Raw genomic sequence first — 22,550 nt, forward strand, 5'->3', positions numbered from 1 at the left:
TTTTCTTCCATATGTGATAATAGTATTTTGGAGTTTATCTTAAACTCCGAACCCTATTAACCCATATGGAAGAAAACAAAAATCCAATATCAGGTATTGTATACGAGGTAATAATAATCAAAAGAGGTGATAAATTTGGAGGTGCTATCGGATATCTGTATTGCAGCAACCGATATCTAATGTCGTTACCAATATCAGATATCTTTACCAATATCAGATATCTTTACCCATATCAGATATCGTCACCGATATCCAGATATCGGTAAAAATGGATATCCGAAAATGTGATTTCTGATATCAGAGTCAGCATCCGTCCCGTTATCCATTATTTATACTCAAACGTTGCCATGGGTGACACAGGAGAGAAGCCTCTCAAGTCTCAACATCGATAAAAAAACAGTAAGAAAGAGACCCACAACGCAAAACCCATTATTTTTACTCAAACGTCCCATCTCCAATTCTCCACCATCTTCACCAGTAGCGATTGTGCCACACGCCGAGCCCTAACCGGCTTCGAAGATGGCGACCTCCACGCTTGCTGAACTCTAGTTGGCGACAAAGATGAAGTCTTTGCTGGGCAGTCCTGGCACTGCCAGCGGCTTGGTTCTAAGGATAGCGCAGATCGCCTTCTCGGCGGCCTCCATCGCCGTCATGCTCTCCTCTCCCGGCTTCTCCAACTACACCGCCTTCTGGTTCATCTCCTCCTCTACCCATCACCATAATCATCACCATCACCATCTTCATTTTCATCTTCATCTTCATCTTGATCTTCGTCTTCGTCTTTATCTTCATCTTCATCTGCATCATCATCATCGTCATCATCATCTTCTTCTTCTTCATCATCATTATCCTCATCATTATCATCATTATCCTGATGGGTTTCTAGATCCACCCATCATCATCATCGTCATCACCATAATCATCTTCATCTTCATCTTTATCTTCATCTTCATCATCATCATCATCTTCATCATCATCATCATCATTATCCTCATCATCATCATTATCATGATGGGTTTCTAGATCCACCCATCACCATAATCATCATCATCTTCATCATCATTATTCATCATCTTCATCATCTTCATCACCATTATTCATCATATCCATCGTCATCATCATTTTCAGCATCTTCATCTTCATCATTATAATCATCATCATCGTTACCATGGTGGGTATCTTCTCTATCGTCTGATCTGGTCTTGATTGTGTTGGTCAGCTATTTGATCGCCTCCATGGGGCTTCAAGTTCTTTGGAGCACGGGCCTCGCCTGCCTCGATGTGTATGCCTTGCGTGCCAAGCGGGACCTCCACAGCCCCGTGCTGGTCAGCTTGTTCGTGGTTGGCGACTGGGTAAAGTTCCCTTCTTTCATGGTTGCATGAACATATTTGTATCTCAATCTCCATCTCTATCTCTATCTCTATCTCTATCTCCATCTCTATCTCTATCTCTATCTCTATCTCTATCTTTATCTCTATCTCTATCTCTATCTCTATCTCTATCTCTATCTCTATCTCTATCTCTATCTCTATCTCTATCTCTATCTCTATCTCTATCTCTATCTCTATCTCTATCTCTATCTCTATCTCTATCTCTATCTCTATCTCTATCTCTATCTCTATCTCTATCTCTATCTCTATCTCTATCTCTATCTCTATCTCTATCTCTATCTCTGTCGCCTACATTGACTTTGTAACATTCAGATGAAGTGACTTCACAACATTGAGATGAATTGACTACGTAACATTCATGTTCTTATGAATTGACTTCTTGACATTCATTCTGATGAATTTACTTCGTAACGTTCTGATGAAAATATATTGTAACATTCAGACGAATTTACTAAGTAACGGTCAGATGAATTTACTTCGTAACATTCAGATGAATTTACTTCGTAACATTCAGATGAATTTACTTCGCAACATTCAGATGAGTTAACAACGCGACATTCAGATGCGTTAACTTCACAACATTCTGAAGAGGTAACTTCACAACATTCAGATCAATTTACTTCGTAACGTTCAGATGAATTTACTTTGTAAGATTAAGATGAACTTACTTCGCAACATTCAGATGAGTTAACTTTTCAACATTCGGATGAATCAACTTTTCAACATTCAGATGAATTTACTTCGTTATGTTCAGATTCAGATGAATTGGACTGAGGAAGAGTTGATGGATGGTTAGCGTGGGTATTGTGATGGGGGCAGGTGACGGCGACGTTGACACTGGCGGCGGCGTGCGCGTCGGCGGGGGTAACAGTGCTGTTCGCGAGGGACGTGGGCTTCTGCTCGCGTGGGCTGGGCCTCGCCTGCGCCAGGTACCAGATCTCTGTATCTTGTGCCTTCATTGCGTGGGCTCTTGTCGCCAAGTCCTCCCTTGTTGTCTTCTGGCTCCTTGCCTCTGTTTGAGGCTGAAAGAGAAGTTGATAGCTGGCTCACTATCTTGCAGTAAGCTTTTTATTTATTATTTTTTAGTGCTTTTTTATGGCCTAGTGAATGAGATAACATGTTCACGTCACGTTTGCCGGTTCTTTTAATCCCCTGAAATGCCCCCTCGAGTTGTATGTCATTGTATATTAAGTCAGAATGTATTTCTACAAAGGTAATGACCAGTTAAATAAAACAATGATCGTTTTTTATATTTGCATGAGATTCTGATGCTAATTTGATTAATTGTTGTCACAAATGACAGTTACTGTTGAAACCTGATTTCCTGTGGCACAAGTCGTGGCATAATCTGAATGCTGCGTGTTCAGTTTTGTGTACATCAAAGGAAACCTATTTCTTACTTTCGATTATTGGAATTTTCCTTGTAAAAGTTTTTACCAGCATATGCCCATGTGTCATCCATATGAGTGAACTGATCAAAAGTGGGCAATAAATATGCATTAGTCTGAAATAAATGACTAAGTGTAATTCTCAACTAGATAACAAAAGACCAAAATTTCTGTTTGCTTGCAGCTAGAAATAAGGTCAAGATGTTGCAATGGAGATTAGGATTCGTCACATCCCATACAAGATCCATGGGATGTGAATGGACAGATGATGACTGATGACTAGACGGAATGTGATGAGGGTGCTTCGTCACGTCTCTCGTCCCATCACATGTGCCCGACTTTAGAAAAATATGTCAGAATGTGACAAGAGTGCTTCGTCATGACTGGATGGAATGTCACATGCTGTCACACCACATCATCATCTGATTGTCACTTAAGCTCACATAAACAAATACACAAATTTTACTTGAAGTTTTAATTTAGGTCTTTTGATTACCTAAGTTCGGTTTAATGGGACCAAGTGTTTTTAAAAATAAAGTGTCACCCCTCATTGTGAGACAGTAAGCTGAAAAGGCCCAATTCACAACGCATAACCCTCAAACATTGAAGATAATGAAAAATGATCAAATTGTGTCATCTCCATTATTGAAAAATATGGATTATGATGTATTTGGGTAAATATCAGTTTGATATTCTGGATTGGTTCAATTTATATCAAGACATATAAGCTGAACTGCAGTAAAAACTTTTTTTTTAAAATAAATCAGGTATAAGAAAAAGAAGAAATTTTAAGAGAACAACTTAGATCATTAATTCATTTAAGTTATTACTTGAAGATCAAGAACAGATGCAATCTATAAGCACATAAAAAAGAGTTAGATAATAAGTTAACTTGAGATATAAAATAGTTAAGAATCTGACATTTGGTTTCAGTAGTTTGGATTATTTTATATTTAATATATCATATCATTGAATTTTGATAACTATCTGAGTTAAACATATCTAAAAGCATTGAGTGGATAGGATTCGAGAGTATTGGCGGAATTTAGTGTAAATATCTTGACATAATTGGGGATTGGATTTAAAATCTAAGTACTGGGGAGAGTTGAGAGAAAGACATAACAAAGTAGAAACATAAGTTGATATAGATTAATTCATTGAAAATAAAAAGATTGAGATAGTAAACAGTTATAATTAGAAATGAGAAATTATTGAAATATAATCATTTGTCCCTTGAACTGAAATTGAGACGAAAGTTATTTTGAGTTTATATATTGAATTAGGATAAGTATTTTGATATATTTATAATAAAATTCACATTTTTGAGATCCTAAGAGAGTGAAAGGAAACTCATATTGGACAAATGGAATGTAAACTCATAAAATTAATTTTGATATTACAATAAGTTTAGATATAATAAAATGTTAACTCTTTGAGAATGATTTTAAATGTGCGCAGATTCAATTTAAACCTTTCTTATTGAATAGGAACAGTAGAGAATTATATTCAGATATTTGAGATTTTAAAGATTTAAATTGTTGAAATTAAATTAAAAGGGCATTTTGATGTATTAAAACGGGTAGAAAATGTGCAACAGTAGATTTGGCACTAAATCAATCCTCTATAATTAATACTTCTACATTCTACAAAATCTTACAACATTTGTTACATGTCTATGGCAACCTATTAGTATCTAAATTAAGTAATATTTGAAATTTATCTCTTTCTAAATTTTTTATTTTACCTAATGATGAGTTTATGTAAAAAATAAATACCTTCTACAAATGAATATACAACAAGAAAGATTTATATTGGTAAATGTATATGTTATTCAATAAAAAATTATATTGCACAAAAATATTTCAAAGAATTTTTGATAGATTTTTTATGTAACATAATGATTAAAAGTCATGAATGAATAAGTAAAGTCATGGATAATATTTCAAAGAATTATCGATGCCACTTGACATATGGCATGTTAGACGATTTTTTGATGGTCAAAAATCATTTGACAAGTGGTGATATCAGGTTAGGGATATGTAAAAAATCACTTGACATATCCCTAACCTGAATTAAATTTTAACTTGATGATTGTTGGGTTATGAAGGCCTAGATCTGGATGAAGAACTCCAAACGATCGGCAACAGAAGACAATAATGAATCTTAACCGCATAGACAAAGCCATGAAACTAATTACCTCGGCACGGATCACATCCTTGATTCCTTTGATCCTCAAACGAGTTGAATAGAGATGCTTATGTGTGAAGCCTATAGAAGCATCCCCGTGGTCCTCAGCATGTCAAATCTCCTCCTTTACATTGATGAGCCCCTTTATAGCTCTGCCGTCGTCATTATGCCATCCCAATCGCATTGAGAGTGGAAAAGAGCCATGGGGAGAAGGGAGAAGAAGGGAAGGCCTCTGAACAATTCTGGCCTCGGTGAATTTTTTCAAGGCCTTCCCCTACCCCTATTTATATTAGGTGGGTATTTTCATAAACCCCCCAAACTTAAGTATATATTTCGATGTCCAAAGACCATTTTCATGTGACCCTCTAGGCCCATGCATCAGACTAGTTAATGACTTCAAGCGGCCAAATAACCTTTATTGCCCTTCCAAGTTAATTAATTATATAATCATATAGATTAATTAATTTTGGATTGATTTAACCAAAGTGATAGGTGGAGTCTCCAACCCCTAGGGGTGCTAAGCTACACCTAATGCTTTAGAAGATACAAAAGAGTGTGTATCGAATCACTCATGGAACCTGTTCATCATCGGTTATTGAGTATGATGCAAGAAAACTAGAGGAATGGGTGCTGACGGGATGGGCGACGATGGGTGTGGGACGCAGGAATGGTTTGGGAATGGGAGGGATAAATATGACAACAAATCCACACAATCGGTTCCGCAAACTTAAATCCGATGAAATAATGGTGGTGCAGCCCCTTTCCTCGTCGAGGGCGGGAGTACTATCTTCAACCACTACGATGATGCTAAAGCACCAAATCCAAAACTCCGAATTCGCGTTCGCGGGAAAATTCACGAAAACACCTAATCCACTAGTCGAGGAAAATTCCAAGTAGTTCAAAACAAATCTGACAGCGGTGGAAGAATTCTCGTGGAATACTGGAAGAAGAACACACGACACCAAAGAGTTCAGGCGTACCTCGGCATCGGAGTGCGTGCTGAGGCTGCGGGGAATTCTGGTCGTAACGTGGCTCGACGATCTGGGTGTTGTATGGCCCCGCTTGGATGATAACTCGGTGATTCCGGGCGTTGAACGGCCATGGCGTGGGGACGAACAGTGAAAGTGATAGACGAATAGTGAACGTGGCTGGCGTGGGTGGTCTAAGTGCGGGCGTCCGGCGGTGGCCTGCGCGGCTGTTGCTGGCGCGGGCGGCTGACTAGGCTGTCCACGCGGGCGACACAGGTACCTGCACGGGCGACCGGAGTGGCAGCCTGCGCGGGTGGCCTAGGCACAGGCGACCGGGGTAAGCGACCTGCGCTGGCTTGTGCGGGCGCCGGCAATCGCAGGCGTTTGCGGGCACGGGCGGTTGCTTGCGTGCGCGGGCGCCGGCGTGCGCTGGCGTGTGCAGACGCCGACATTCTATGGCGTGCGCGGCCACCGGTGGACGCAGGAAGGCGCGGGCGCCGGTGGGTGCAAGCGTGCGTGGGCGCCGGTGGACTGGCGGCCGGCGGGCGCTGGCGGTGCGGCGTCGGCGAACTGACGGCCAGAGGGCGTGCGGATGGCGGGGAGAGAGATCTCCTCGTCGATGGCAACGGCGGTGGAGACTAAGATTCAGTAGGGCTAGGGTTGGGGCAAGTCTTCCAAGAAAATAAATCAATTCTTGAAAATAACTTGCCTAAAAGTTTCTTACAGCTTTGGCCTTCATATAGGCCTTGGAGGAAAGAGAAAATATTGGAAATGACGTAAAAATAAAACGTGGGGGACGTGTAATCATGTCACGTTAATGGGCGGTTCTGGATCTGTCGTTGACGACGTGTCATGATGCGGGACGACTCGAGAGGCGGTGGTGGCACGTCCAAAGTCTGGCGGTTATTTGGTTGATGTCGTTGACGATTCTGTGTGCCCAGCGTGTCGGATGACGTTGGTGGCGTGTCCGGTGTCGATGCGGTGACATCGTTGCCACTAGAGTATGTATAGTTCCTTATCCATTCAACTCTCCTAGGATGTCTTAGGGTATGGTCAACTGTTAAACCCTAATCGGTGATCCTTCTTAATATTGATGGGTTTGGCGATAATCAGAGATCTCTTATCTAATATTTCACTATCTTGGCCAATGACTTCGCATCGTCATCCTTAAACTGCCTCCTCTTATACCAAGGGTGGACAATACCATATTGACCACACAATCATCTTTGTGAGCTTCTTGATGAGCCTGAGCTAAGATCGTTTAGAATCTCATGATTAGAGACTTGTAAGTCATATTCAAAGCACAACTACGCATCCACAAAACGTCTTTGGTGTTGCAAGTCTACATAATTGTGACATGAATCAACCTAGTTGGTGGCTTGGTATAATACCATTTAGGGATTAGTGCGGATCAGTTCAGTTAACTCTTTCTACTAGAGAGCACCCACTATCTATCCTTACTGTCTCCACACTAATGGCTATGGGAGTGGTCATGCTCGTCATATGAGCCAGGGTAGATAATACTATTATATACAATTACTTAAATGTCTTCTCGAGTATCCTTCAAATATGAATATTCAGAACACATTCTGAAAGACTATTGATCTCCTTATTATGATCTCATCATAATTCACTAAGTCGGACCATTTATTCATGAACTTTATTATAAGCATCACACATGCACTATAATGATGGGGACCATCTAGCACCGCAGACTGTTTCAGCTAGCTTGGGAGCATGGACTGAAAAAGAAATCCGGCCTTCTAGTATTTGACCTAGTTAATGGCCCCCCAAAGGTTGACGTTATTTTTGTTCGTGCTTTTATGGTTTCTTTCCATTGTAGGCCTTGTATATGGGCCAAAGTATTCGTTTGTGTGTTGGGCCTATGTAATAGGGCCCAATGCGTATTTAGGCTGACGTGTTTGGGCCCTGGTGTGGGCCTCTCCATCTAGGGGGGCCCCATAAGATCCTCTCCAGTGGGCCTTCTCCCTTTTTTCTAAGAGGATGACCCATACTCATTCCTATGTAAGGGGGGGGGGGCTACCCCTCTTTGGGTCAAAAAAGCTAGAAAATAAGCCTGTCTATTTTATACATGGCTTTTGTTATTTTTATAGTTTGACATATTTACAAAAATGCCATTATGTATATGGAAACCTGAACAAGAACTGCGGCCGCCGCTGCTACTATTGTCATTGGCGCCGCCTGCCGCCCGCTACCATTCTTGCCATAGCCTCCCGCGCCAGCTACTTGTCTAGTCCTACCCATGCACTAACGTTGCTGCCCATGCTGTCTCGCACTGTCGCGCCATTCATCATTTGTCACGTCACTCATCACACCATTAGCCCACCACTACCCTAGACGCGATGATGAATCTGCTGCCCTATGGCTGGCACTCGGGAGTGTGATCGTTTGTTGGGAGATTCCTGACATCATCGCCTATCGAGAAGAGGACAACAATGCTGACAAGGTTACCCCCTTCCTATCTGACGGCGCGTCACCACCGGATGTCATCGAGCCAGCAGCAGAGGAGCAGCAGGAATTCCCCGACCCAGCACCCGAGGAGCCGGCACTACCCAGCTCGCCACCGAGACGAGTCCAGCCACCACGACGAGCCGCCGCAGCAACACGGGATCCCGCATTCCGTTACTCGGCATGACGCGGACGCCGACCACCGGAGCACACCGACACCTTCGGTTACCTTATTCTATAGCTTTTCGGTTTTATCGTGTTGTCGTGTAGCGGGGAAGGATCCATATGAGGAACTCTTCCCCTTTTATGTTGGGCCTGACAAGCCCGTTTTCATTATTTCCTTTCCTTTCCTTGTTTTGTTTTGTTGTTTTTGGACTTAAGGAAGGGCCTATCTTCACCCATATATAAGGGGAAGAGGTGGGCGCTTCCTCACTTGACCTAAATTTTTGAAGAATGGTATTTTGAGAAGAAGGGTCAGGTCGTGGAGAAGAATAGAAGAAAGAAGAAGAAGAGGAGAAGGAAGAAGAAGAAGGAGGAGGAGGAGAAAGGAGAGGAAAGAGGAAGGAAGCCGCCGCCATCGCCGCCGCCGCCGCGCACGCCCGCGCGCCGCCAAGGCGCCACGCCGCAAGCGTCGTACCACGCGCGCTGCGCGCCGCCGCTGCGCCGCCCGCGGCCACGCTGCAAGGCCACCGCGCTCACCGCCACCGCTGCATCACCGCGCGCGCGGCCGCCGCGCCACGCCGCAAGGCGCCGCCGCCGCTGCCGCGCGCCGCGCGCTCGCGTGCCGCCCGCGCGCGCCCGCCGCCCGCAAGGCGCCGCCGCCAAGGCGCCGCCGCCGCGCTGGCCGCCGCCAGGCCGCCGCCATGCCATCGCCGCCGGCGCGCCGCGCCATCACGCGCGCGCCGCTGCGCCAGCGCCGCTGCGCTTATCACCGCGCCGCCAAGGCCGCGCGCTGCGCGCTGCCGCGCGCCACCGCTGCAAGGCGCGCCACGCCCGCGCCGCCCGCGCTGCCGCCGCCGCTGCGCGCGCGCCACGCCGCGCTGGCCGCGCCCGCCGCCGCGCTGACGCGTACCGCCGCGCGCACCGCGCGCCGCCGCACCAACCGCGCGCGCCGCCGCGCACCGCGCGCCCACCACCGTCGACCACGCCTCCGCTGACTGCGCACAACCGCTCCTCCGCACCAGTCAACCTCCGGCGCACCCGACAACTCCCTCCTCCGGAACCAGTTGGTGCGAAAATCCCGTCGCCAGCGCGACGAAGGTACCCTGCTTTCCCTAGCCTCTTTACGTCATTTATTTCCGTCAGTATTCTTTCGTATTGCCTCCACCGCGCTCGGGTTAGATAGGTGAGTGGGACAGATTGAGAGAACGACGAAACAAAGACGAGCGTCTTACCTGTCCGGTACGAGTCGGGACGCCCCGACGCGTGTGAGCATTCCAGTGGGAGTTACCCCATTCGACGGCGTGCGCGCCCTCGACCCACCTCGGACGACTTGGAGGGCTGGTCCGACCCAGCTTGGCGACCCCGCCCGCCCGGTTGGCTCTCAGCTTGTCGGGCGCATTGCACGCACGTTGTAGAACCATCGCCCTCGTTATCGTCATACATGTATTTCTGTTCTCCGCATATCCATCGGTTGACGTCGTGGACGTAACCCGATTAGTTAGCGATACGACACCGAGTTCCTTCCTTCGGTGACGGTCGGACGCCGTTGAGACGACGTCCGGCATCACTATCACTGCCTTAACGAAGCCTTGACTGCTATGTCAGTTAGGCTCACCACTGCCACCGTTGGTCGCAAAACCAGACACACCATCAGTTAGACTCACCGCCGTCACTACTAGTCACCAAACCAACCGCGCCATTTGCCACGCCTGCTGTCGTGCCTACCACTAGAACTTCTGCCACGCCTATTGCCCGACCCACCGCTATGCCTACGGCCGGACCTGCTACCGCATCGTTGCGTTCATTGCCGCTGCTACGCCCATTGCTGTGCCCACGCCCCACGCCCCACGCCCCATGCCCAACGCCCATCGCTGTGCCCCCCGCCACCGGCGTGGGTTCTTTTCTCGCTATTGACCTTGCCCTGTACTGCCTCAGCTTTGCGACACCTTTCTTGCGCAGCCCACCCTGGTGCTGCCTCTGTCCGGGCCTTGCCTACACCTGTGCACTGCCTCCGCCCGCGTCCCCCCTTTGCCCATGCACTGCCTCTACGTCACAACCATTTGCACTACCTGCATGCCATCGTGCGCCACCTGCACACCACTCATGCCATGACTGTGAATGCCTCCAAATTAGCACCACCTCCATCGCTGCTGGACACCATTACCATTGTCAGGACCGATCGGGGTTGGTTAGGAGGTACGCTCGCCTTACCCCATTGCACTTCTTTATTTCCGTCAATACCTCCTGAATGCGTCTCCACCGCTAGGGTTAGGGTAGTGATAGATAGGACTATCATCTTGAATGATAGGGAGTCTTCACAGTGCAAACGTGGTTGGACCATCGAGGGTGTGCACACTAGCGCCAATAGCCATGCTCACACCATTTATCTTTATCTTAAAGTGCGGGTCATTGGGAGCCTCGTGGCACGCCCAGGACTCCTTCACTGTGATTTACTAGTTGTCGGTATATTTTGGCGCCGAATCAGTAATTTTCATTGATTTTAATGTCACATTAGCATTAAGTATCCATTTGCATTACATTCATCCAATTGACGCTGGAATGGACGTCAATCTCGTCCTCTCGTTCTGCATCATTTAATGAATATTTTCTATTAATGAAATATGGAATGTGTGTTTGGCTTGGCGGCCACATACTTCCATCAGTGATAAGCTCTCATAATAAATAATATCATCCTTATTTTATCTAATGTATTTTTTTGAATACCATCTCTACCATTTGTGCCTATGTGACTACATGCCATAATAAATGACATCAACCTGACCATATAACTTCGAGTAGATAATCTTTATATAAATTATGTATAGATTTATAAAATATTAGGTAAATAACCTCAATAATCCATCAAAATTGACTCCCAAAATACTTAAATTTATATAATATAAAATTGATTTATGATTCATAATTAAAGTATCCAAATAACTTTCCTCTATACAATAACTAATATCATTGACATGGATATTTCAACCATATTGATCTAACATTTTTTTGATAAAATTCTTATGTTGAGGTAACATGGTAGTCTTTATGAAATAAAAATTTCATATTCAAAATCCAAGTTGAGATGACTTAAATGTAATGAAAAAAGTAAAAATATTCAAAAATAAGTTATGTTAACATCAAAAAAATTATTATGCTTCTCAATATATGTTTGTTTTGAAGAGATTCTTAATATATCTTTAGATAATATTGTTGGGTTCTATAGGCCTTGAGATGGATGAACAGAACAAAACGATGCACATCGGAAGACTCTTTGCGAATCGAACAACATCGACAAAAACCATTAAAACGAAGTACCTTGCATGAATCTCATTCGTGATTTCTTCGATCCCGGAGTGAGACGAGTCGAGTTGCTCAAGTGTGCAGCCTCTAGACGTATCCACGCGGTCCTCGGCGCGTCGGATCTCCTCCTTCTCGTTGACGAGCCCCATTCTTTCTCCGTCGGCGTCGTTACGTCGTCCCGATCACATCAGGGATGGAGAGAGGGTGTGGGGAGAGTGGAGAAGAAGGGGAAAAGCCCTTGAACAATTCTGGCCTGGGTGAATTTCGTTCAGGGCCTTCCCCTATTTATACTAAGTGGGTATTTTTCATGAAAACCCCCAAAACTTAAGTATATCTTCCAACGTCCAAAAGACCATTTGCGTGTGACCCTCTAGGCCCATGTATCAGTATATATAACAACTTCAGCGGCCCAATAACTTTTATTTGCCTTCCAAATTAATTAACTATATCATCATATAGATTAATTAATGTCGGATCGATTTAACCCAATCGATAGGTCGAGACTCCGACACGTGGGGTGCCAAGCTATACCTCGTGTCCTAGAAGATACAAAGGAGTGTGTATCGACTCACTCATGGAACCTGTTCGTCATCGGTTACCGTGTATGTATAATCCCTCATCCACTTGACGCGCCTTGGACATCTTGGGGTTTGGTCAACTGTCAAACCCTAACCGATCATCCGAGTTAGTATTGATGCATTCAGAAATCATCGGTGAACTCTTCTCTGATATTTCACTGCCTTGGCCAAGGACTTCGTTGCATCGTCTTCCTTGAGCTATCACCTCTTATACCGAGGGTGGACGATCCCATCTTGACCACTCAATCGCCTTCGTGTACTTCTTGATGCACCCGAACTAAGACTGTTTAGAATCCCATGATTAGAGACTCGTTGGCCATAGCCAAAGTACATCCGTCCGTCCACAAGATGTCTTTGGTGTCTCAGGTCTAAGGACCACTTACACAATCGTTACGTGAAGCAACCTGATTGACAGTTTGGTATAATACCATTCAGGGATTCGTACGGATCAATTCAGTGAACTCTTTCCGCTAAAGAGCACCCACTATCTATCCTTAGTGTCGCCACACTAATGGCTACGGGACCGGCCATACTCATCATATGAGTGAGGCTAGATAGTGCTATTCTATCCGGACACTTTGATGTCCTTCTCGCGTATCCTCTGAATAGGAATGTTTAGAACACATGCTTAACGACTAGTGATCTCCGTATTACGATCTCATCATAATTCACTAAGTCCGATCATGTATTCATGGACTTCATTATACGCATCACACGTGCACTATAATGAATATGTTCTATTAATAAATATGGAACGAGATGTGGAATGTGTGATTGGCTTGCCGGCCACATATATATTTCCATCAAATATGACATTTGTCCATGGTTTAACATGAGTGAAAACATGGTGTAAGGCATTCACCACTAGTTGAACATTTCAGTTAAGACATGCAAAAAATCATTATCTTTAATATTCACCAAAAGAAACTTATTTACTATGAATAAATTTCTTAGACTTAAAATCCATATTTTACCATAAATCTCAAAGATATATATATATATATATATATAAAGAATCTGACATATCGATAATGTGTATCTATTTTGATCATTATTATTTAAAATTAGGTAACTGGAGAAAACGTTTGACGGAATAATGGGTATATTTAAATATAATTAAATCAAATAAGTTGAATGAATTTTTTTTAAAATATAATGAGGCATGGACGTTTTTTTGTGGTTTTAGTGACATTTATAAAACATGAATATCTTTATTTGTTTTTTCATAATATAAATTTTCACATTATACTCCATCTTATTTTCACCATATATATATTATAGCCATGGCTAGAGTACATCCAAGTTAGGATAGAAAGAGAATACGAGAATATTATACACATGTCATGATCTAAAATGTGCCTTTATCATTTCCTATTTTATCTGCTGCCATTCATTCCCAGTTTCTTATTGGTTGAGATATCCATAATTTGAATTTGTGCTCCTCTTCAGGAGGAAATTTAGATGATTATTTGACTTATAAGTTATGCAGAGTTAGCTAACAATATCTAAAAAATGCATAAATGGCATTCACACAAAACAACCTAGTTACTTAGATGATAAATTCAATTTTTACATGGTTAAACTCATTTCAAATGCATCAAATTATGGAAAAAATTGGCACATTATGAAGATCACAATGAAATACTTGAGCACCCATGATCAAATTACTTTTCATGTTGGAAAAGCTAACAATCATGAGAGAAACTTATTTATCGTTAAGTAAAATATTATCATAATGAAAGATTTCACTCTGTTAATGAAAGTGGCCCTCAAATCTCTCATAATAAAGGTCTATCTCAATTTTAATATCTTAATTGGTTAAGGAGAGGCATAGGAAGGACCAACATATCTTTCTTGAAGGTCAACTCATCGACGTCACATATGCACATTAGCACCATATGTATACATGGTTTCATTTTTGTGTTGGGACATGTCGGTGCCAAAATCCTTGACCAATCAAAAGGTAAGGGTATAATAAATTATTAAATATTGCATTCATGCTTTATCGTTCTCCGCATTGCATTTATTGTGAAACAAATCTCATAGTTTTTTGATTGGGCCACGTTACCACCAGTCATTAGAAAAGATTAAAGTGTTAGCAATCATTGGCTGTTGTGTCATCACAAATAATGACACTTTTGAAAATGATTAGCAACATAATTATTGTGGAGAGTGCTGATTCATTACTTACCGAGATTCAGATTGTGCCACATGGTGCTATAAATCCATAAATGCATTAATCAATTCATAATCACATATTTGAATATAATATCAGAGAAATCCACCAAAATACTTTAAACATCACAAAATTCTAAAAAAGTATCTAAAATATTTTTTTACTATTTAAATACTTTTTTTTAAATACTTTTTTTTTATTTATCTATTTTACGCTTGATAAAAAGGAAATATAGTTATATATTTCTAGACACCCCAACTTAAATCCTTTCTAGTCCCTTAGCAATGGCCTCTAAAATAACTTGGATTATTCAGAATTTGAACCTAGAATCATGATCACAGAGTGTTTGAGATATGAAGTACACTTTGAAGTATGAATATGATAAAGTTCCTTCGGGTTTTGGAAAGAGCCAGTGGTCATGAAGAGTGAGGCCTACTTCTCGCCAGGTATGATGCTATAATCCAAGTGATGCTATCTAATTTCCTTGTATCCATAACAATCACTCGTAAATGGTGGCTACTTGGTGCTTTTATTCTTCACTAAATTTCCTCCGGTCTAAAAGTAAAAGACAATCATTATTCTCCTCTCAATCAAGCACATAATATCAAATGTGTATCAATGGAACATATCGGGTGCAGTTTCTATCTAAATGTGTGTAATAAGAGAATGATGGATGGCTCAAAATAACATAAAAATATATGAAAGGAGTAAAAAATAAGCATACACTCAGATATCTTACTCCCAGTCGTAGACAAAAAGTAGAATATACCAGAAGGGGGTAAAGAATCATGATGTTAGAAAATTATCTTTTTTTCAAGAATGGTGAACGACATTGTATACACCACCTTAAAGTGGGATAATACATGAGTCAATAAAAAAATCAACAATTAAAAATGTTACATGATTTCAAAGACAAGAAGCCTCCTAATTGTTTCTTATGATGAAAACTGGAAAATGTTTATCAAATATGTTTTTCTCCAAGCATTGAGGAAATTAGAGAATTTGTTCTCTAATGATTCTTGTTACACATTAATATTGACTAAATGGTTTATTTGGGTTGATAGATAACCATACCCTAAGCCATTCAAGAGTCTCGTGCGAAAAAAGGTTTATACATATGAGGTTATTGATGACAGTAACATTTTTATGAGAAGAGTTCAAAGGTTGCTCAATATATTCTAGAGCACAATGTGTGGCTTGAAATCCCATTGGCTAGAGACTTAACCTATTGATTGGGCTAAATTGATCTTTGATTAATTAATCTATATGTCAATATAGTTAACTTAAAATGTAGGTCAATACATATTATTTGGCCATTAAAATTATTAACTTGGTTGATGCATTGCCCTACAGGGCCACAAGCATAAGATTAAAGGACGTTGGTGGATATACTTCAATCATAAAGGGTTGTTTGAAAAATCCTTAAATAAGTAAAAATAATATAGATGGGGCATCTATATTAGGTGCCCGTGCCAACCAAACCTGGGTGTCCCTATTCTATTTTTTGTTCCACTCCACTCACTCTACTATAAGGTTTTGATCGTATGAATACCAACTAGATCTTCAAGAAGAGTTAGAGAAGAAGAAGAGGAGATCCAACAATCTTTTGATCACACCGATACTTTTTGAGACTGGACATGTGTACACCATGGATACTCTCTCCCAAGGAGTAAGTCAATGGTGGCCAACGTTTCCAGCAAGGTAATATGAGATTATGTTTTTTCATAGATCAGAAGAAAAATTATCACTTTTTCTGCTGCATGAAAAAAAAACTTGAAGCACAACATCATTGCCTGAGAACCCAACATTTTTTCCCTTTTTTTCTTCTTTTTTCTTCTCCCTTTTCTAGTTTGACTTTTTATTCCTTATTTTCCTTTTTTCTCCTTATGTTCTTCTTAGATATTTTCTTTCTTATCTTCTTCTTTTCTTATTCGCAATTTTCCATATTTTTTACTAATTCTCTTGTCCTCTTCTATCTTTTTTACCCCCTTTTATCCCTTCTTTCTTCTCCTTCTTTTCATCTTATTTTATTATTTTTTCATGTGTGAGTTTTTATTGAATATCTTCCTCTTTTGTTATTCGTGATTTTCCTTTTTATTGTGTAAATTCCTCTTTTGTTCTCCCTTTTTGCTTCCCAAATTTTCCCCTCTTTTTAATTCCACCTCATTCTATTTTTTTTCCATCTTGCTTCCGCTAAGTGTTTGAATTCACACAGGGTAAGAAACAATTCTACCTAAAATATTTACTGCACATAATGCAAGGAATTTGGTGTGACCATATATTTCACATTTGGACCAAGAATTTACACTACATCGCAAAGCCATGTCTATCCCTCTTCATGATGATCTTTGTTGTGGATACACCACCATTATTCCATCAGTTCAATCATATTGAGAGATAACGAAATCAAAAGAGTAAAGGGAGAAGAAAGATGGGCTCTTGAAGAACTCTTTTATGGGTGAATTTCATCAAAACTTTTATCCTATTAATAGTTTCTGGAAATTTTAGAAGAATTCTAAATTTTAAGGGTATCTCCCAAAGACCAATAGATCATTTTCTTGTGACCCTTTAGGCCCATGTTTCATTCTAGTTAAAATTTAGGGGATGATAATATGTTTATTATTCAACTAATATCATGAATTTAGGATAATTTTCTGCATCAAAATAATAATGTATGGGTTATCAAGCCCAAAATCATACTACAATTTTTATATTGATTTTATGAATTTTCGGAGATCCTATTCTTAAAGAAATTATTTTTTGAGTTGAAATACATTTTTATTAGATATTTGTCATTATATTCAGGGACATATAATTCTTCTAGATATGAATCTGTATATTTTTTGTTTTTTTAATTATGATTTATTTAATGTTTTTCTGGCCTTATTTTCCCCCTGCCATGTGTTGCCATTCGGTTTGGTCAAATGGCGACCAGTTACAGTGTTGGTCATTGATTAACTTAACCATTAATTAGAAAAAGATGCAATTGTGCCATCATAAGTGGTAATTTCATAATGCCTAATCATTTTATCGTACATATTAATATTTTAAATATATGGGTGATGTGGACAAATAGAAAATGAGATGGGATCAAAATCTCAATAAATGAGATTGTGGATAATGAAAATGAGCTTTTTCATGAATTAATTGATGCCTAAAAGTAAACAAATGCGAGCCGCTAATGTGGCATTACATCATTGGTGGTGAATGAAAAGAATTACATTGATACATGTCATAGTTTGATGCCATATCCTGACTTTATTTACGTAAGGATCACATACATCTTTATATGTCGATAGTGATGCGTGTCATGCATCATCCGACTTAGATAGATCATTCTATCATCACATAATTTTCTATCTATTTTCTAATCTTTCCTAAATTGCTTCATCCTCCATCTTGTTCATTCTTATCATCGTCCTCATATCACTATGATTTATATTAATCATCTTAATATCATTAATAATTGAATATCACCTAATTAACTCCTATTTCCCATGTTTTTGGCTCATATTTATAAGTATATTTTATCACCTTTTTAATCACCATATAAATAGTGATATGAGGTTTTTTCCGTTATCCCTTTTTCCGTTGACACCATTCAATATAGTTTGTCATTGCTAACTAGTCATATTTTCTTTAAGTAGAAGTTTTTATACAATTTATTGGTTACTCAAAAGGCAAGAAAGAATAATTACACCCCAAATTTGGAGTTTAACAATTGCCTAATATTGCCTAATAGTATACATTGGACAACCTAATTAATTCATAATATATCAAATAATTATGAATTAATCTAACCCGTGGAATACCAAGCTACATCTTGTGCTCTATAAAAAACAAAGGACTAGATAGCGTAATTCTTTCCAATTATTTGGATGACCATCTCAACTGTCCTTTAAATATGAATATTAGAACACCTGTTTAAAAACCTTTACTCAAATAAAATTGGCTAGTTATGATCTAATCATTATATACTTTATCCTAACATGTGGTGGGGCATTGCTCCTCAATACTGTCATATGTTTGATCATCATCTCTGTCTGATTAGAGTTGTGGTTCAAATGATCATTGAAAAATGTAAATATACACATACCCTTAATACAAAATAAAACGTGTTAATATAAAATAAAATTCTAAGTACATAAGGAGCCAAATAAATTTCAATAGAAACCTCATAGGTAATTTTTTATAAATTAATACAGTGATAACACATCATAAATCTGGGTAAAAATAACATAAACTCATATCAAAATGTATTATGGTCACATGGGTTAATCTATAATAAGCATCAAACTTATATAAGAGTTGGCTCTAATCAGAGTTGACTGTTATCACAATGTCTGCCTCTAACCTAGTCAATGATTGATGATAGTTGGAATTAGTTAGAGGTCCACACACTGACCATCATGCCAGCTCACTGTCTATTTTTGTCACCTCATCCATTTGTTTTTTTGCCACTCGATGCCTTGTTTTCTCTATGTACTTCCCATAGTTTGCTGCTGGCTTCCCGTCAATCATTAACACTTGACACTATGATTGATTGAGTTTCAGAAATGACCTGGGTGCATGACCTACTAATATGCTCATGCCTTATAGTTCAACATATACATTTATATTTTTTGTACTTATTTGATATTCATGTACTTATTTATGTTATTTAATAGGATATTTTTATTTTTTCCTCATCCAAAAAAGTAATGATAATATATTGAATATATGAACTCAGATACCAGACAATATGATATTTGCAAGAAATTTCCAATATTGGTATCCAAACCCTTAGGCAAACATGGATGTCAATATTGGTGTATCAATCAATATATAACATCATCATATGATATCTATATATTGTAAATATGGATATCATATTTCTTCCTTGTGAGATCCAGTTCAACATATCTCTTGATATTGTCATATGGGCAGGCATTTCAGTAGACTATCATATGAACACCCTTCCCTCTTCCACTAGACTATCACATCATTGTTTCAATATTGATTTTGTGCAGTAAACTCAGTTGATTGCTCCATTGATAGGTGTAAATAATGTACCATAATTCGAGGATTCAGTCAAATATACCTTATGATTACCTTGTTATTTTTTGTCCGGTCATTACATTCAAGACTATTTGTTTCATTTAATATCTTGGACTGTCACTTAACTTGATAATTAAGAAACTGGATATGTTTTCTTACATAGTGATTTTATGAAAAATCTTTTCATACAACAACTACCTGGATTTAAGGATCCAGCTCATCCGTATAAATTCATCAACTTAAAAAAACAAGACGGTTTACAATGTGCTTGAAACACAAACTTTTAACACAATATGAGCTAGTATATATTTATTTTGTCCTAAAGAGTCTCTTCATCATTATTTTTTCTGATTTATGCTGATGATTGATAAACCATAATTTGGTGTGAAGAAGTCATTCTTAGGCTCTGATTTATGCAATATTATTTATAAAATTTTCCTTAGAATAGGGTAAGTAAGAGACAGAGTAAATTCAAATTCACATTTATTTTAAAATTAGTTTTTGGGTGATTAAATATTTTTTCTTGATTTTTACTATTTTCTAAATAAAAAATCAACAAAATTAACGAAAACTAGTCAAAACTATTTAAATAAATGAAATAAATATTTATGTTGTTTACAATAAGTTCTGTTAATTTATTATGATTTTTTAGAATCTGTAAATTAAATTAGGGCAAGCAGTAAATTTTAAATACAAATAAAACCTTAGGTCACCCTTCTGGCAGTGAAATTGGTAGGCGACGGCTTGTCGCTAGCTAGCGGAGTTGGATAAAAATATGTAGTGGATGAAAAACATTATAACTTTTGATAAATAATGCATTTTGAGTGCCGTTTGATGTTTTGGAAAGCTTGAAGTCTATTCCATCAAATAAAATATTTAACTAGAGAAAAGGTGAGAAAATTCAAATCAAAATTCAGGAGATCACACAAACCTTATTGTCACTTACCCCAACAATAAAGTGGTACCATTTTGTATAGAATCTTGTTTACCCTTGAACTCTCTTTGCCATAGTCTTGTATAACAATAATGGATCAAAGAAATCTGGTGCACTAGGCCTCCAACAACAAGTCGGGAGCATAAATCCAAGATGAGATACAAAGAAAGGAAAGAAAGATTAAATAAAAGGTCCCTAACACTTCCAGCCATTAGATTTAATTCTAACGGTTTGGAGGGCTAGGATTACTTATTTTAAGCGTGGACCCATGTTCCATTCTTTTTATATTTTAAATAGGCATTTGAAATTTAAATTGTGGGTTAGTTCAACAATTCTTGCCTATAGTTGACGTAGTTCTAAAAAAGGTTTGAATGTGTTTCTAGAGTGGGATTCTTATGTATTGGTCCTCTTATTATCTAGGAGATGAATTTGGTCTCTTCCTTCCTCCCATTTGTATCCTAAATTTACCATTATAGTTACCTAAATTGTGCTGTTCATATGAAGCTCAAAGATGTAAGAAATCCATTCGACTCGAAGGAGTCAAGTGTGGTTAGACTCAAAGATCCTATGTCAACCCCAGCAAAATGTGGAACATTCAACTTAGTTGAAGAAGTTGACCCTAGGGTTTAGAGGACAATAGTGACCCACGTAAGAAGCTACTTGACAAGCCACCTAATGATGGTGATGGGTGGGGTTGTGGCTATTTCTCCTTGGAAGACATCAATCGGTATGGGGCTTAAAAAGCTTTGAGAATGATGCATTGAATATACTGGATAACATCACTAGAGAAGTTGTTGAATGTCTAGAAAATGAAATCTTGAAATCATGTATCTCATGTGTGTAGCCTCTAAATGTAGCCACTAATGGGTAATATGTGGCCATTAAGCCAAATCACACCTCCATGTTTTTCTTAAGTTCTTTGAAAAAAATATTAATTCACTATTATTCGAGTGTGAAGTTTATAATCAAGCCCATGAACTCATGCAATGCCTTAGCGAATTATGATGAGATCATAATACAATGATCAGTAGCTTTAAATCATGTGTTCTAAACATTCTTATTCAATGGATTATTGAGATGGATGATGAATTATCTCGATAGAATAGCACTATCTGATCTTACTTATATTAATTATTGTTGATCATGTGACCATTAGTGTGGAGACACGAAGGACAAATGGTGGGTGCTCTTTGGAGAAAGAGTTCACTAAATTGATCCATATGAATTCCTGAATGGTATTATAATTAAACATCAATCAAGTTGATTCATGTCAGGCATGTATAAGTGATCTGTTTGATGGAAATATATGTGGCCAATAAGCCAATCACACATTCCACATCTCGTTCCATGTTCATTAATAGAACATATTCATTATAGTGCATGTGTGATGCTTAAAATGAAGTCCATGAATACATGATCGGACTTAGTGAATTATGATGAGATAGTAATACGGATATCACTAGTATTTAAGCATGTGCTCTAAATATTCCTATTCAAAGGATACACGAGAAGGATATCGACGTCTCTAGATAGAATAACACTATCTAGACTCACTCATACGATGAGTATGGCTGTTCCCATAGCCATTAGTGTGGAGACACTAAGAATAGATAGTGGGTGCTCTTTAGTGGAAAGAGTTCACTGAATTGATCCGTACGAATCCCTGAATGGTATTATACCAAACTGTCAATCAGGTTGATTCACGTCACGGTTGTGTAAGTGGTCCTTTGACCTGAGACACCAAAGACATGTTGTGGACGGACGGTTGTACTTTGGCTATGGCCAACGAGTCTCTAATCATGGGATTCTAAACGGTCTTAGTTTTGGTACATCAAGAAGTTCACGAAGACAATTGAGTGGTTAAGATGGGATCGTCCACCCTCGGTATAAGGGGTGACAGATCATGGAAGATGATGCGATGAAGTCCTTGGCCAAGGCAGTAAATTATCGGAGAAGAGTT

The 22,550-nt window shown here is 39.5% G+C and overlaps 1 protein-coding gene across 1 annotated transcript; it reads left to right on the forward strand.

Annotated features, from left to right (window-relative positions):
* Nucleotides 1-407: 407 nt before the first annotated feature.
* LOC144715855 (CASP-like protein 5B3) lies at nucleotides 408-2,643 on the forward strand. The gene is made up of 3 exons (XM_078590858.1): nucleotides 408-692; nucleotides 1,220-1,352; nucleotides 2,211-2,643. The coding sequence occupies exons 1-3, from the start codon at nucleotides 562-564 to the stop codon at nucleotides 2,409-2,411; spliced, it is 465 nt and encodes a 154-aa protein (XP_078446984.1). The 5' UTR covers nucleotides 408-561; the 3' UTR covers nucleotides 2,412-2,643.
* The last annotated feature ends 19,907 nt before the right edge of the window (nucleotides 2,644-22,550 follow it).

The sequence above is a fragment of the Wolffia australiana genome, chromosome 19, assembly GCF_029677425.1.
Source record: "Wolffia australiana isolate 7733 chromosome 19, ASM2967742v1".
NCBI lineage: Eukaryota > Viridiplantae > Streptophyta > Magnoliopsida > Alismatales > Araceae > Wolffia > Wolffia australiana.

What these genes read in the sequence shown, in the direction of transcription:
- LOC144715855 (XM_078590858.1), top strand. Translation starts at nt 562, where the DNA reads ATGAAGTCTTTGCTGGGCAGTCCTGGCACTGCCAGCGGCTTGGTTCTA. An exon ending in TCCAACTACACCGCCTTCTG is followed by an intron (nt 693 to 1,219) that starts GTTCATCTCCTC and finishes TGTGTTGGTCAG; the next exon opens with CTATTTGATCGCCTCCATGG. An exon ending in TGTTCGTGGTTGGCGACTGG is followed by an intron (nt 1,353 to 2,210) that starts GTAAAGTTCCCT and finishes TGATGGGGGCAG; the next exon opens with GTGACGGCGACGTTGACACT.